The sequence below is a fragment of the Furipterus horrens genome, unplaced genomic scaffold, assembly GCF_987537825.1.
Source record: "Furipterus horrens unplaced genomic scaffold, mFurHor1.1.pri manual_scaffold_3, whole genome shotgun sequence".
NCBI classification, from domain to species: Eukaryota; Metazoa; Chordata; class Mammalia; order Chiroptera; family Furipteridae; genus Furipterus; species Furipterus horrens.
This window is the reverse complement of record NW_028327173.1, coordinates 178,257,337-178,270,440: the sequence shown is the minus strand read 5'-3', so window position 1 is coordinate 178,270,440 and position 13,104 is coordinate 178,257,337. Positions and strand designations below refer to the sequence as shown.

The following is a 13,104-nucleotide window of genomic DNA, read 5'->3' as shown; positions in this document are numbered from 1 at the left end:
CACCATCTCATTGCCTCTTCCACAAAATCTTATATGTTGACTAAGAAGGTACAGTCTCACAAAGACGTGACTCTTTAAAGACATCTTCAAGGTCATGAAAATCTCCCATGATTTATTTTTCCAAAAGCTTTATTGTCTTATTTAACATTTAGATCTATAATCCATTTTGAATGAATTTTAATGTCTGATGTGAAACAGAGATCAAGATTCATTTTTTTCTGTATGCATGGTCAATTTAAACCAGCACCATTTGTTAAAGAGACCATCTTTTCCCCACTACACTGCAGTGTCTGTTTCTGTTCTGCTATCCTGTTCCATTGGCTTATTAATCTATTCTTGTACCAATATTATCTTATCGAAACTACTGTAGCTTTATAATAATGTAAAATATATCTGATAGTATGAATCCTCCAGCTTTGTTCTTTCTTTTCAGGATGATTGTGACTATTCTAGGTCCTTTATATTTTAATTTAAATTTGCCAATTTCAACAAAAATAATGTTAAACTTTTGACTGTCATTATATTCAATGTATATACCAACTTAGAGAGAACAGACATCTTGATAATATAGTCTTCTAATTTGTAAACAAAACAACAAAAAAAGATGTAAATTCTCCCCAAAGTAAACCAATCAAAACTGGATTAATTTCCATAAAAATCCCAACAAAATCTTTTATGGATTTTGAAAACTAATTTTAGAGTATATTTGGAAGATCAAAAAGCAAATTAAAGACATGACAATTCTGAAGATAAGGAACAATATGGCAGTGGGGGAGAGGTACCTGTCTTTCTAGATATTCAGTACGCAGATTTGGTAAAGCCAAGTTCATTTAAATTCTAAATATTTGTTTTAAATTATTTAAAATGTTTATTGATTTTAGAGAGAAGGGAGGGAGGGATGAGGGCAGAGAGAGAAAGAGAAATATCAATGTGAGAGAGAACCATCGATTGGTTGCCTCCCATATACACCCTGACTAGGGATTCAAACTCACAATCTAGGTATGTGCCCTCACCAGGAATCAAACCCACAACCTTTTGGTGTATGGGACAACACTGCAATCAACTGAGCCACTCTGTCCAGGACTAAACTCTAAATATTTTATCTCTATTATGAAGGTGAGACTCAAGTAACAGACCTGAGGGTTCAAATTTAGATCTTCCAATTCTATGCCTTAATAATTACATATACTGCCTACTATACTAATTTTTCTACATTTTCTCACTAAATCACCCTCGTGTTAGTATATGCAGTATATGGGCAGAAAAGAAACCAAAGTTAATTAGCACAGAGAAAACCATAACCCTGACAACATCTGCACTGCACGAGTAACCAAGACCCAATAAAGCACAGAACAAAACTATGTACCAAGTCTCTGACATACTAATACACCAATTATACTTAATATTTGAATTCTACAAGATTGGTGTAAAGTTATGTCTATGCCTCAAATTAGTTTAAATGTTTTACCTATATAAAATGATGTCTTCATGATCTATAGGAACAGAAGTGACTACAAATTTATATTTGTACAATTTTATGTTGTTATTATGGGGTAACCTCTGTGCCTCTGTGGTATGAACACTGTTTTGAGCTAAAAACACTTTAGGGTGGGCTCATAAGAAACATCTGCCCCTTCCGTAATTAGGGGTCTTGCCCATAATAAGAGATTATCATAACCTCTTTCGACCTGCCTAAATGAAAAGGCAAACTACTAATTGCAGAATTTGTGCTCTCCTGGCAATGACCTTCTGAAGCCTTAATGTGTCTTACCTCATCCCTGATTAGGGATGTCATAAATACCTAATTTTCCCTTTCTGTCTCTAAACCTCTCATGCATTATAAGGTCTGACTCTCTCATGTATGTGGGTTTCCATACATATGTATGTACTAAATTTGGTTATTTTCTTTTGTTAATCTGTCCCATATCTATCTGAATATTAGGCCAGTGGAAAGAACTTTGAAGACAGAAAAGTTTCTTGTTCCCCTATACTGTAATAAATGAAAAACTCTATTTAAACACAGTAAGGCTCATTAAATAAACAATAACCAAAGTGTCTAAAATATAAAGACTAAAAATATTAGTTTACAAAATGACCAAAAGCAACGTGTGATCATTAGCTATAACTTGAATTTTTAAAAAAAAGTTATAAAGGATATTTTTGGGACAAATGGGAAAATTCAAATATGGTCTCTTTATCACGTATGAATGTCAAATTGTGGGGTATGATAATGGTGTACCTGAGCAGAAACTTCATTTCTTTAATAGGACTTTTTCTCCTTCTTTTCTTTTGATTCAAACTGGCCTTGTACAACCAAACAGTACCCTGACTCACCTGCCTCTCCCTCCTTTTCACCTCTACTCCCTTAATTATTAAGCCCTCAGTACAATGAGGTTCGGGTCGGTGGCATCAAACAATCTTATGAACAAAGCCTCAGGTCTGCTGACCACAGAGACAAAGCCTCAGTCCAACTAGAGATAACATCTAGGCCTCAGTTTTGTTTCAGCTTAGAACATCCTTGCAAAACCAGACAAAGTAATGCTATCTATAACTGATACGAGGACCAGAAGCAATGCTCAACAACCCCCTACCCTAGTGATGACCAATCAGTAGAGACCACACCCTACCTCTTAGTCCCCTATATATCCCATCCCCTAGAAGTCACTGGGTAGCCAGGTCTTTGAGCATGAGCTCACCTATGACTCCCCATTTCCTTAAAAATAAACCTTTACTTTCTTGGCTACAAACTTCTGTTTGTCTTTGACTGGGCTTTGATGTGCGCAGGCAAACAAACACTTTACTTCAGTAACAACAGTATTTTGGTTGTGTAAGAAAGTATCTTATTCTTAGAAGATACTGCTGATTCTTTTGCAAGTAAAGTGTCATGACATCTGCAATTTACAAATGATTTTATAAGAAATATAACATAAAGACAGATAAGGAAAACGTGTAAAAATGTTACCAATTGGTAAATATAGGTAAAGGGTTAATGTTCATTGTCTCATACTTTTAATTTTTAAAATAAAATGTCAGGGAAATGTTACTGTAATTATAACAACAAGGAATCAATCTCCACCACAAACTATAATTTTATGATACCCAATTTAAAATTTGTCCATTTTACTGTTCTCTACTAAATGTATCAGAAATTCCCCAGGGCCCCAACTTATGAAAGGAGAGCCACACCTACCGGCAAGTATGTTTTACTTGTTGAAACATCACCAGAAACACTTGCAGCAACAGGATCTTGCTTCTTTGCTTCTCTGTCACCCAGCATAACAGCGATGATCTCAGCAAGAGCTTCATTCACAAAGTGACTAATCATGCCTGAATTCACAGGAACCCCAGCATCAACAAAAAGCTGGAGGACGCCACTGCTTGTTCCTTCCACTGCAAAATGAAAGAATTTCAGAATAAGAGCGCAAGGAACATGCATGCAATCCAAACCTTAATTCTTAAAATTTCAGAGATGCAAACATATGTGTACAGGGGGTGGGAGGAGAAATCAAAAAGTGAAAATACAAAATCTACCTATTGTGAAAGAGAATAAGATGATAATAATGAGCATTCTTTCTAAGCAAACAAAAAAGGGAAGGAAGACACAGATGAAAATTTGCTCATATGGCCTTTTCCCTACCATGGAATTTAGTGATAAAAAGAATTTATATCCACATTAAATGTTCTACCTGAAAACAAACCACATTTCCAAGAACAAGCCACAGGAAACCCTGTGACAGATCTTGACCAAAACACAAGGACACAATGACTGTGGGGAACTTCTGAGAAATAGTTGCTGCTTTATAAATATGAAGACAAACCTTTCTTCCTTCTAGTTTCAGATACTATCTTTATAGACTAATTGTCCTCAAACTTTTACAGTTTAAGTGCTTGATACAAAAGCTGCATAGGTGTATTGTAAATATTCATACCATAGCTTTACTTATAATAGCCAAAAACTAAAGGACTACAAATGTTCATAAACTAGTAAATGAAATACAAATTGTTGTATCCATATAGTGTAATATCATTACATACAACAACATGACTACCAAAGCATTATGATAAATAAGACAAACATAATGGATTATGTACTGTATAGTTACATATATATAAAATTGTAGAAAAAGCAAAAATACAGTGATAGAATTCAGATCAGTGCTTCATAGGGCCCAGTGGGCACTGGGAGGAGGTTAAGATGTGACTACAAAGCCAAATGAGGGATGATGGAAATGTTTTTCAATATCATGATTGTGTGGCTAATATATCAATAGAGCTGTGTTTACTTATCAAAAATCCTCAAACTGTACTAGAATTGGTAAGTTTTATGGCAAGTAAACTATACCTCAAAGAAGCTGTTGGAGAAGAATAGGGGAAAAGTGGGAAGAGAGGGAGAAGAGAGAAGCTGAAGAGGAGGAAGAAGAGAATGATGTGGGCTCCATAAAGAGGCTCATTTGCCCACTCAATGACTGCTTAAACTCTTATTAAGTGTTAGCCAAGGTATTAAGTACTAAAGGAAAAACATCCTTAATCTTGAGTAATTTATAGTCTAGAATGAAACAGATGGTAAACCAACCATAATACAATGTGATAGTTACTATAACAAAGATATATACGAATTGCTACGGGAAATGATAGAGATTTGGGGTGGGAGGGATGCAGGGTGGTATAATCATCTGAATGCTGCAGCATGAAATAAGGGAATGAGGGAGAGCTAACCTCCACTACCGAGAACTGGGAAGTGATATAGAAAGTAAAAGCTTATCTTTTGTCAGCCTAGGAATACCTGACCTCTAGAATATATAAACCCACAATTACCTGAAAGTTTTGCCTTTTAATAACAAAAAAGTTAAGAGATTCTATTTCACTTACCCATATCGGAAGTCAATGGCTCACTTGCCTCACTGGCTGCAACACTGACATCAGCTACGGCCCGTTGTTGGATGGGAAAGAGCCCAGAGATAATTCTTGACATTATTTCTTGTTCTACCCTAGGGGATAAAAGTTAAGAATTTCTAAATTTAATTTAAATGTATAATGGTTACAAATATCACCCTTATAAATAACCTCTAACCATGAACATAAACATTTACATGTTAAAGCAGTCATTCTAAAAGCTGAATCTGGAAAGAAAAAAAAATTAAATGTATCCCCTGGCAAAACACAACACATGAGAGATCTTTGTGTGGCAGATAATTCATAAAATCAAATTAAAATCTTTCAGATTAGTTTAATGAAAAGGATAACAGACCTCGTAAATTCATAAGACGGTTTAGGTCAATGATTACCTAGGATATCATGCACCTAAAATGTTGGGTTCTCTCCTCTGAAAGCACACATATTAAATCGTACAAGATCAGAGCTATAAAAGAAATCCAGCTGCCCTCTCTTCAAGGAATAAATATATAGACTGCAATATTGGTAGGTAGTTTTCCTCTTGAAAAGGAAGGGAAATTTATTTCCAAGGTCACTTTTAGGAAGGAGAACGGGAAAGAAAAGGAATGCAATAGGAGACTGCCTCTGTACATTAGAGCAGCTAACAGACTGATTAAAAACTATTATTATTATTATATAAGTAATAGATGTTCATTGTAGAAAAATCAGAAAATATATAAAAATTTTAAAAAGTAGATAAGGCTCACTCATAATCCTGGACTCAATAATAAACATAGTTAACAATTTTGAATATGATTTTCTATTTTTTCCCTATGCACATTTATTTTGAAGTAAGTTCTTATAAACTGTGGTTAAATTAGTATCCTGATTTATGCACCAGTGTATTATTAATATCTTACAACATTATTAAATATTTTTCTAAACCTAATCTTGATAACTGTATTAATATTCAGTATAGTTTATTCCATCACTTCCTTAAGGTTTCTCACAGATAAAAATAGGGATAAAAATAGAGTTCATGGGATTTCCGGCCACTATGGAGGCACAGACAGACATGCTGCATCTCCCTCCACAACTAAGAATACAACTACCTCAAAACTAGAAACAACCAGAAGTTCCAGAAAATCAAACTACATAGAAGTCCAACAAACAAAGATATAAAAAAGAAATACTCATCCAGACAGGTAGGAGGGGCAGAGCCGGAGTGGAGAGGACGTGATGTGGTGGTGGCGGCAGCAGCGGCGGCAGTGGCAGGCTGGCAGAAAGTGCAGTCACATGCTTTAAAAAGTCAGGAGGGACACCTGGGAGTGTTCCCAGCTCCTCACTGGACATCACAGTTCATGGTCCCAGCACCGGGGAAAATCAAGCCTCATTGCTTCTGACTGTGTAGACCAGTGGGGATTAGGGCAGAGGCAGAAACTGATGGACTCAGCAGAGTCTGCTTGTTTAAAGGGTCCCCACAGTCCTAGAATGTCTGCAGACCCATCCACTCTGGGAATGACAGCCAGAGCAGCAGCTAGAGGGGCTCCAGTCTGGTGAGGAAGTGAGAGGAGCCTGGAAAAGGGGCAAGTGCTGGGCAGGCAGCATTGTTCCCTCTCAGACCCCTATCCCACATACAGCGCCACAACGTGGTGAAACAGGTCACCCTGTACTGAAAAATCCCTAAGATTCTGCCCCTCATAACGTCACAGGAGTGACAGCTCTACCTGGGATGCAGAGGCAAACAAACACGGGAGCCTGTCAAGATGAGGAGACAGAGAATCATGGCCCAAAAGGGAGAATGGATCAAGGTTCCAGTGGGAGAACTAAGGGACGAGGAGATAGCCAACCTCACAGATGAGGAGATAGACAACCTAACAGATGCACAATTCAAAACACTGGTGATAAAGATGCTCACAGGCTCGACAGATGTGCTTGGTGAAATGAAGGAAAATCCACACAAAACCAATGGTGATGGGAAGGAAACTGGGGTTCAAATCAATGATTTGGAACATAAGGAAGAAAAAACAGTCAACCAGTGCAGAACAAGGAAGCAAGAACTGAAAAAAAATGAGGAAAAGTTCCAAAATTTTGCAAAGGAGATGGACATACAGGTCCGAGAAGCACAGAGGGTCCTGGGCGAGGTAGACCTAGAGGGGACCACACCAAGACGCATCATGACTGAGTCGCCAAAGGTGAAAGATAAAGACAGAAGTCCTGGGGCAGCAAGAGAGAGGCAGAGAGTTGCCTACAGAGGGGTGCTTATAGGACTATCAGCTGATTTCTCAGAGGACACTTTCTATCATTTAGAATGGAAGGGCAGATGAAGTGCTTCCCAGACAAGGTGAAGCTAAAGGAGTTCATCATCACCAAGCCATTATGATATGAAATGTCAAAGGGACTTACTTAAGAAAAAGAAGATCAAAACTATGAACACTAAAATGATAACAAACTCACAACTATCAACAACAGAATCTAAAAAATAAAAACAAAATCCAACTAAGCAAACCAGAATAGGAACAGAATCATAGGTATGGGGATCATTTGGAGGATTATCAGCTGGGAGAGGGAAGGGGTGAAATGGGGAAATGGTGCAGGGATTAAGAAGCATAATCAGTCCATACAAAATAGACAGAGGGATGTTAAGAATAATATAGAAAAGGGTGAAGCCAAAGAACTTGTATGCATGACCTATGAACATGAACTAAGGAGGGTAGGATTGCTGGAGAGAAGGGGAGTACTGGGCAGAGAGGAGCAAGGAACTACTGTAACAGCATAATCAATAAATATCCTTAAAAAAACAGAGGTCATGAGTTTATATAAGTAACAAATAGAACAGTGCTCTGTTTGTAATAAGTGATAAATCTGTTAATCTATGGCTTAGGGGCAGAACTGTAATTATTTCCTTAGGATAAATTTCTGAAGTGAATCCCTGGATTGAAGAACATGTACATTTTTAAGGCTTTGTTACTTAACAATAGCCTCTCTTGCCATAATATACAGTCTATGTACAAATATTCAAGGACAGAAATAATACCTCCAACAATTAAACACTAAGCATCACATCAAATAGTTTCCAGTAACTATAGAAAAGGGAAAAAAATTAATCAAAGGAAACAAGAAAGATTTTCAAATAAAATTCAATACTTTCCATTTATATTGCTACTATGATTGAGTTAACATCAACACCACTGTAAACTTACCACTGAATTAAACTATTTTCCAATGTTTCTTTTCTCTGAATTACTTTATCCAGAATATCAGCAGTGGGCTGAAAAGTAGAAGCAACTGGCGGAAATGGAGGACCATTATATTTTGTAGAAGCAACTTTAACACTTCTATTAAACTCCAGAATTGGTTCAGAGTATTCTGGAATTTCTTCACATTTTTCCTCTTCCTGGTAATAAAAAAAAACAACCCCAAAACTATTATATTCATATACCTATTCAACATTTGCTGAGTGACAAGTATAGGCAGGGAACTTATATAGATGAATTAACCAACACTTCTAAAGTAACAGCATTTTAATTAAGTTGATCACATTATTTAGAATATACACATCTATCACACAGAAAAATACTGGCAGAAAATGATTTCTAAGATTTGTTACCTGAACGACATCAAGTACTTCATCAAAGTTAGCCCCTGGAAACTTCACCTCTTCTTCATCTACCTTCGTAAATTCTGGAGTCTAAGAAAGCATTTTCAAAAAGGTTTTGTTGTGCTTAACTGTTTTTTTTTTTTTTTTTATATATTATTTATCATACTTCTACCAATAGTATAAGCTTATAATACATGGCCCTATTTTTAATTTTAATATCCAGTTCAGAATTTATTAGTAAATGAAATCCAAGACAGTCCCAAAGCCATTAGGTTCTCATTTTAATCGTTATAAAAAATTAAATACAAGTTTTTCTGTCAAGGAGTCCTTCAAAATGCAACTTAAGTTGATATAATTGTGATTTCTCTCCTAGAGTTAAGATAAAGTGTTTCTCTGTGTAGATATATAAGTATACACATACAAACACAAAAAGATTGACAGAGAATCACTTAATTTAGAAAGATAAACAAAACACCAGTAGTTATTTTACAAATTTAGTCTCTGTACCTTACTAGATGTAATCTAGTCACCTAAAAACACAATAGCCTCTTCCTGAGAGCAGAACAATACATAGTCCAAAAATTATTATTTGTAATGTTTTAATAAACTTCTGGTGAAAAAAATACTGATGAAAAATTAAATTAGGCACAAATAATTTAGGGTCAATTCTATTTCACTATTTATTTTATTTTATTTTAATTTAATTTTTTTTTTATGCTGTTAGAGTTGTTCCCACTCACTTCCCCTTTCCCTACCTCCACTCACCCTACCTTCCCTTCCAAAGCCGGTCTCCATCCTGCTGCCCAGGTCCATGGGTTGTGCATAAATGTTCTTTGGTTAAGCCCCTCATCATCCTTCATCCACTCTCCACCGCTCCCCCACATCCTTTCCCACAGATGTCAGTCTACTTTATGTATCTAAGCTTCTGTTACTATTTTGTTCGCTATTCTTGACCGTGAAAAATTGCTGGTGTTCTCTTTATCCTTAAGACTATATCCTTGATGATCAAATTTGCTTATAATAGATGAGACATGGGAAAAGTTATAGTACTATTTTGATGTGAAATAAAGTCATAATTTCATTACTCAGTAGCAAATAAGTACTAAAAGGAAATGCATATTTTTGTATAATATCAATAGTGTAATGACAAAGTAACATCCCAAAACATAAACTCCAATCATCACTATAAAATTCACATTAAAACTATATTTAGTTTGCATTTAAATCAAGATTCTTCTTAAGAAATAGAATTTCTTTCTTCACATAGAAGAGTCTTAAAACTTCAGTGACCAAAATGTTACATAGGGATTATCACTTTCAAAATGTTTAGAAACGTAAGAATCTTAGTTTCTTTTTCCAGCTCATAAGCAATTCCAGATTCATTTTGAATCTTCTCCTTGAAATCTAAATTATTATAATGAATTCTAATTATAATGGAAGACTTTGCAGGGAATAACATTAGTTAAAATCTACAGTGATAGAATAACAATAAGAAATTTTAAGAATTCTTTTTGGATGGAAAAATATCTATAGTGAGACATTACTCAAAACTATATAATAAATTTCTGAACAATACCTGTATCCAGGTGTTCAGAGGAGGAGCAGATGCTTGTTTGGGACTAGGCAGAGATGGACTGACGTCATCACTACCATTTGAAATGCTGTCAATGTCTACATTGGGTAATACCTAAAACAGAACACAACATCTAGCTTTCCAATTCATCATTGACTTAAATACTTGTGAATCTGTATATCAGTAACATACATTTAACTTTTTATTGCAAAGTCAATGGATAACAATTTCTTAATTATGAAAGGATCATTTACAAAATTTGGAAAATATGGGGGAACACACAAAATCCTACTATCTTAAGAAAACTTCATTTTCACCATTCCTTTTATCTTTTTACCATCCACTTATGCATAGCTAAAATATACTGGGTTGGCCAAAAAGTCGGTATGGTTTTCTCTGTAAAATAAAACACATTTTTCATTTTCACCAATAACCTTATTGCTTTGGATATTTTGAGTATGTCAGCTATCTCCAGTATGGTATAACATTGATTGTTCTCAATGTCCCTATTTGATCGCTATCAACTTCAGCTGGTCTACCTGACTGTGGAGCATCATCCAGAGAGAAATCTCTAGCACTAAATTTCACAAACCACTTTTGACACATTTGATCTGTCACAGCACCTTCTGCATACACTGCACAAATCTTTTTTTGCATTTCAGTTGCATTTTTACCTTTCTTGAAATAATAAAGCATAATATGCTGAAAATGTTGCATATTTTTTCCATCTTCAATATTAAAATGGCTATACAAATATCCACCAATTTTGATTTTTTTTAAAAATTCACGCTGGTATGACAGCTGTCAAAGTACCACCTAACAAAATTATTTAAAATGAAGTTAAAGACAACTAAGTGCTCCTAGAGCCATCTTACAGAAACAAAAATACAAACTTTCTGGCCAACCCACACAATAAAATAATTTCATTCCTGATTTTTCAATGTAATTATGTCAAAAACATCTTATCATGCTCCCAAATAGACTTCATAATTATATTTTAAATGACTATATATCTCGGCAGCCATCCGTCTCGAGAGACGATGGTGTAGCTTCTGAAGAGTCTATCTGCACCGCCGAGAATGGCTGTGCAGTCCGACTCGGGAGTGACACGGTATCTGTCTCCTCCCGTGTTGAATCGACATCTTGCGATGACGCTGGAGTGTCCTCTCCAGTGAAGCTGAAGCTACAGAGCCTGGGCAGGGTGATATGGAGGGTCTGCTGTTGCCCATGCAGCAGACCCCCCCTCTCTTCGCAGCTGAAGGGTCCAAGGGAAAGACGGAGTCAATACAGCTTGGCTTCAGGTGCGCCGCAGGAGTTGCCGGTGTTGACTACAACGTCAAACCGCCTTAGGGACTCCGGCTCCGGATTTTCTGTCGAGGTTTACTCCCTTAGCCTTTCCCCAGAAGAGGTATGCCGCAAGGCAGCGGAGGTTTTTTGGAGTCAAGAGTTTTCCTTCTCTGTGCCTTAATTATTTAATCATTTTCCTGTTTGGTAAATATTTAGGAAATTCCTAATATTTCCACTATTATATGTATATCAACATGCACAAAAAACTCCTTGACATATTATACAACATATATATAAATAGATAAATATATATGTATATATATAGGGCTTATTTCCCTAAATTTTGAATTATATCATTATACTAGTTACCCAGATACTAGATTAAGTTCTTGAGCCACAGGGCATGAATATTTAAGATTCTTGCTAATAACTGCCAAAATGCAATCCAAATGAGCTCTACTTACATCATCAAAAAACATAATCAATTATTAAGTTTTACTCAACCTTCACCCAAATTAGATAAAATCATGCTTCAGCAATAACAGTTTTTTAAATGGAGGTCTATTATTTTAATTTGTATTATCTGGGTAACTACCAAGATTTAAATTATTCGGTTTGCTTGTTTATGAACTTTATTTCCTCTTCTGTAGTCTTATTCACATTATTTGAATATTTCTGGATTTGCATCTATATTTTCTTATTAATTTATGGAGGTCTTTATATTTAAAAATCAATCCTTTCTAGCATATTCCTTTCATATACTCTTGCTATATGTTGTTTTCCTTTTTATTTATGTGCACAGGACAATGCTCCAACCAACTGAGCCACCTGACCAGGCAAATATAATAGGGTTTAAGTACTTAAGTTAAGCCAAATATTTTTTTTCTAAAAACTTCTGTTCATGCAGCATGGCGTACCTGTACAGTAAGCTGAGGGGGATCCTTTTTTTCCGACTTCATTTCTACAACTGCTATGTTAGGTTTCTTTACTCCAGTTCCTATTTTTTGAGATGATGGAGGAATAGAAGTAGCCACTGTTACAGGGTGTGGCTTGTTTACAATGGCTCCCACCGGTGGCATGGAATCACTGTTACTTTGGGTTTGTCCTTAAAAGTTTGGGGGAGAAAATGAGTTGCCATTTCAGAAATAAAGGAAAAAATCTAACACACAACCTAGGTCTTTATGGCTAAATTCTCATACAAAAGAAAAGGTCTATCTGCAATCACCTCTCCCTCTAACATCTCCATTGTCAACAAAACACGTCATCCTTTTAGCGATGATTACCATTTATTTGGTACTCATATGTACTAAACACTTCACATACACTGTCAAATTTAACCCTCAAAATAAGCCTATGAGATATTAATATCCACATTTGACAATTGAGGAAACAGAGGTTTAGAAACATAGACTTTGCCAAAGGCCATAACTGTTTGTAAGTGCCAAAGCCAAGACTGAAGTGTATTGCATTATACTGCATTATTTTTATTCTCAAATCTTCACAGGGCAACAATGGACAGAAATAAAACCAACAAAAGAATACTAATGTTAGACCAACCATTTGGTGATTATCATAGCTGTCCAAAACTTGTTAGCTTTCAGTTCAAAAGTTCTACTTGTTTTCTATATTTCAAAGTAAAGAGAGAGAGTATAGTGTCCTCATTAAAAGCACAGACTCTAAATAAAGCCAGACTGCCTGGATTGAATCTTGGCTCCACTCTAGCTATGTAGCCTTTGAAATTACTTAACTCCTCTGTGCCTTGCTTTTCTCA

The 13,104-nt window shown here is 35.7% G+C and overlaps 1 protein-coding gene across 2 annotated transcripts in view; it reads right to left on the bottom strand.

The window, feature by feature from the left end:
- KIAA0586 (KIAA0586 ortholog) overlaps positions 1–13,104 on the bottom strand; it is a 106,034-nt gene that overhangs the window by 60,923 nt on the left and 32,007 nt on the right. For both annotated transcript variants that reach the window (XM_090270934.1, XM_090270935.1), the window contains exons 16-21: positions 12,251–12,438; positions 10,050–10,160; positions 8,483–8,563; positions 8,076–8,269; positions 4,870–4,988; positions 3,191–3,390 (exon numbers count right to left, since the gene is read on the bottom strand). In XM_090270934.1, the coding sequence (XP_090127060.1) occupies positions 3,191–3,390; positions 4,870–4,988; positions 8,076–8,269; positions 8,483–8,563; positions 10,050–10,160; positions 12,251–12,438 (893 nt within the window). The remainder of the gene's footprint in view (positions 1–3,190; positions 3,391–4,869; positions 4,989–8,075; positions 8,270–8,482; positions 8,564–10,049; positions 10,161–12,250; positions 12,439–13,104) is intronic.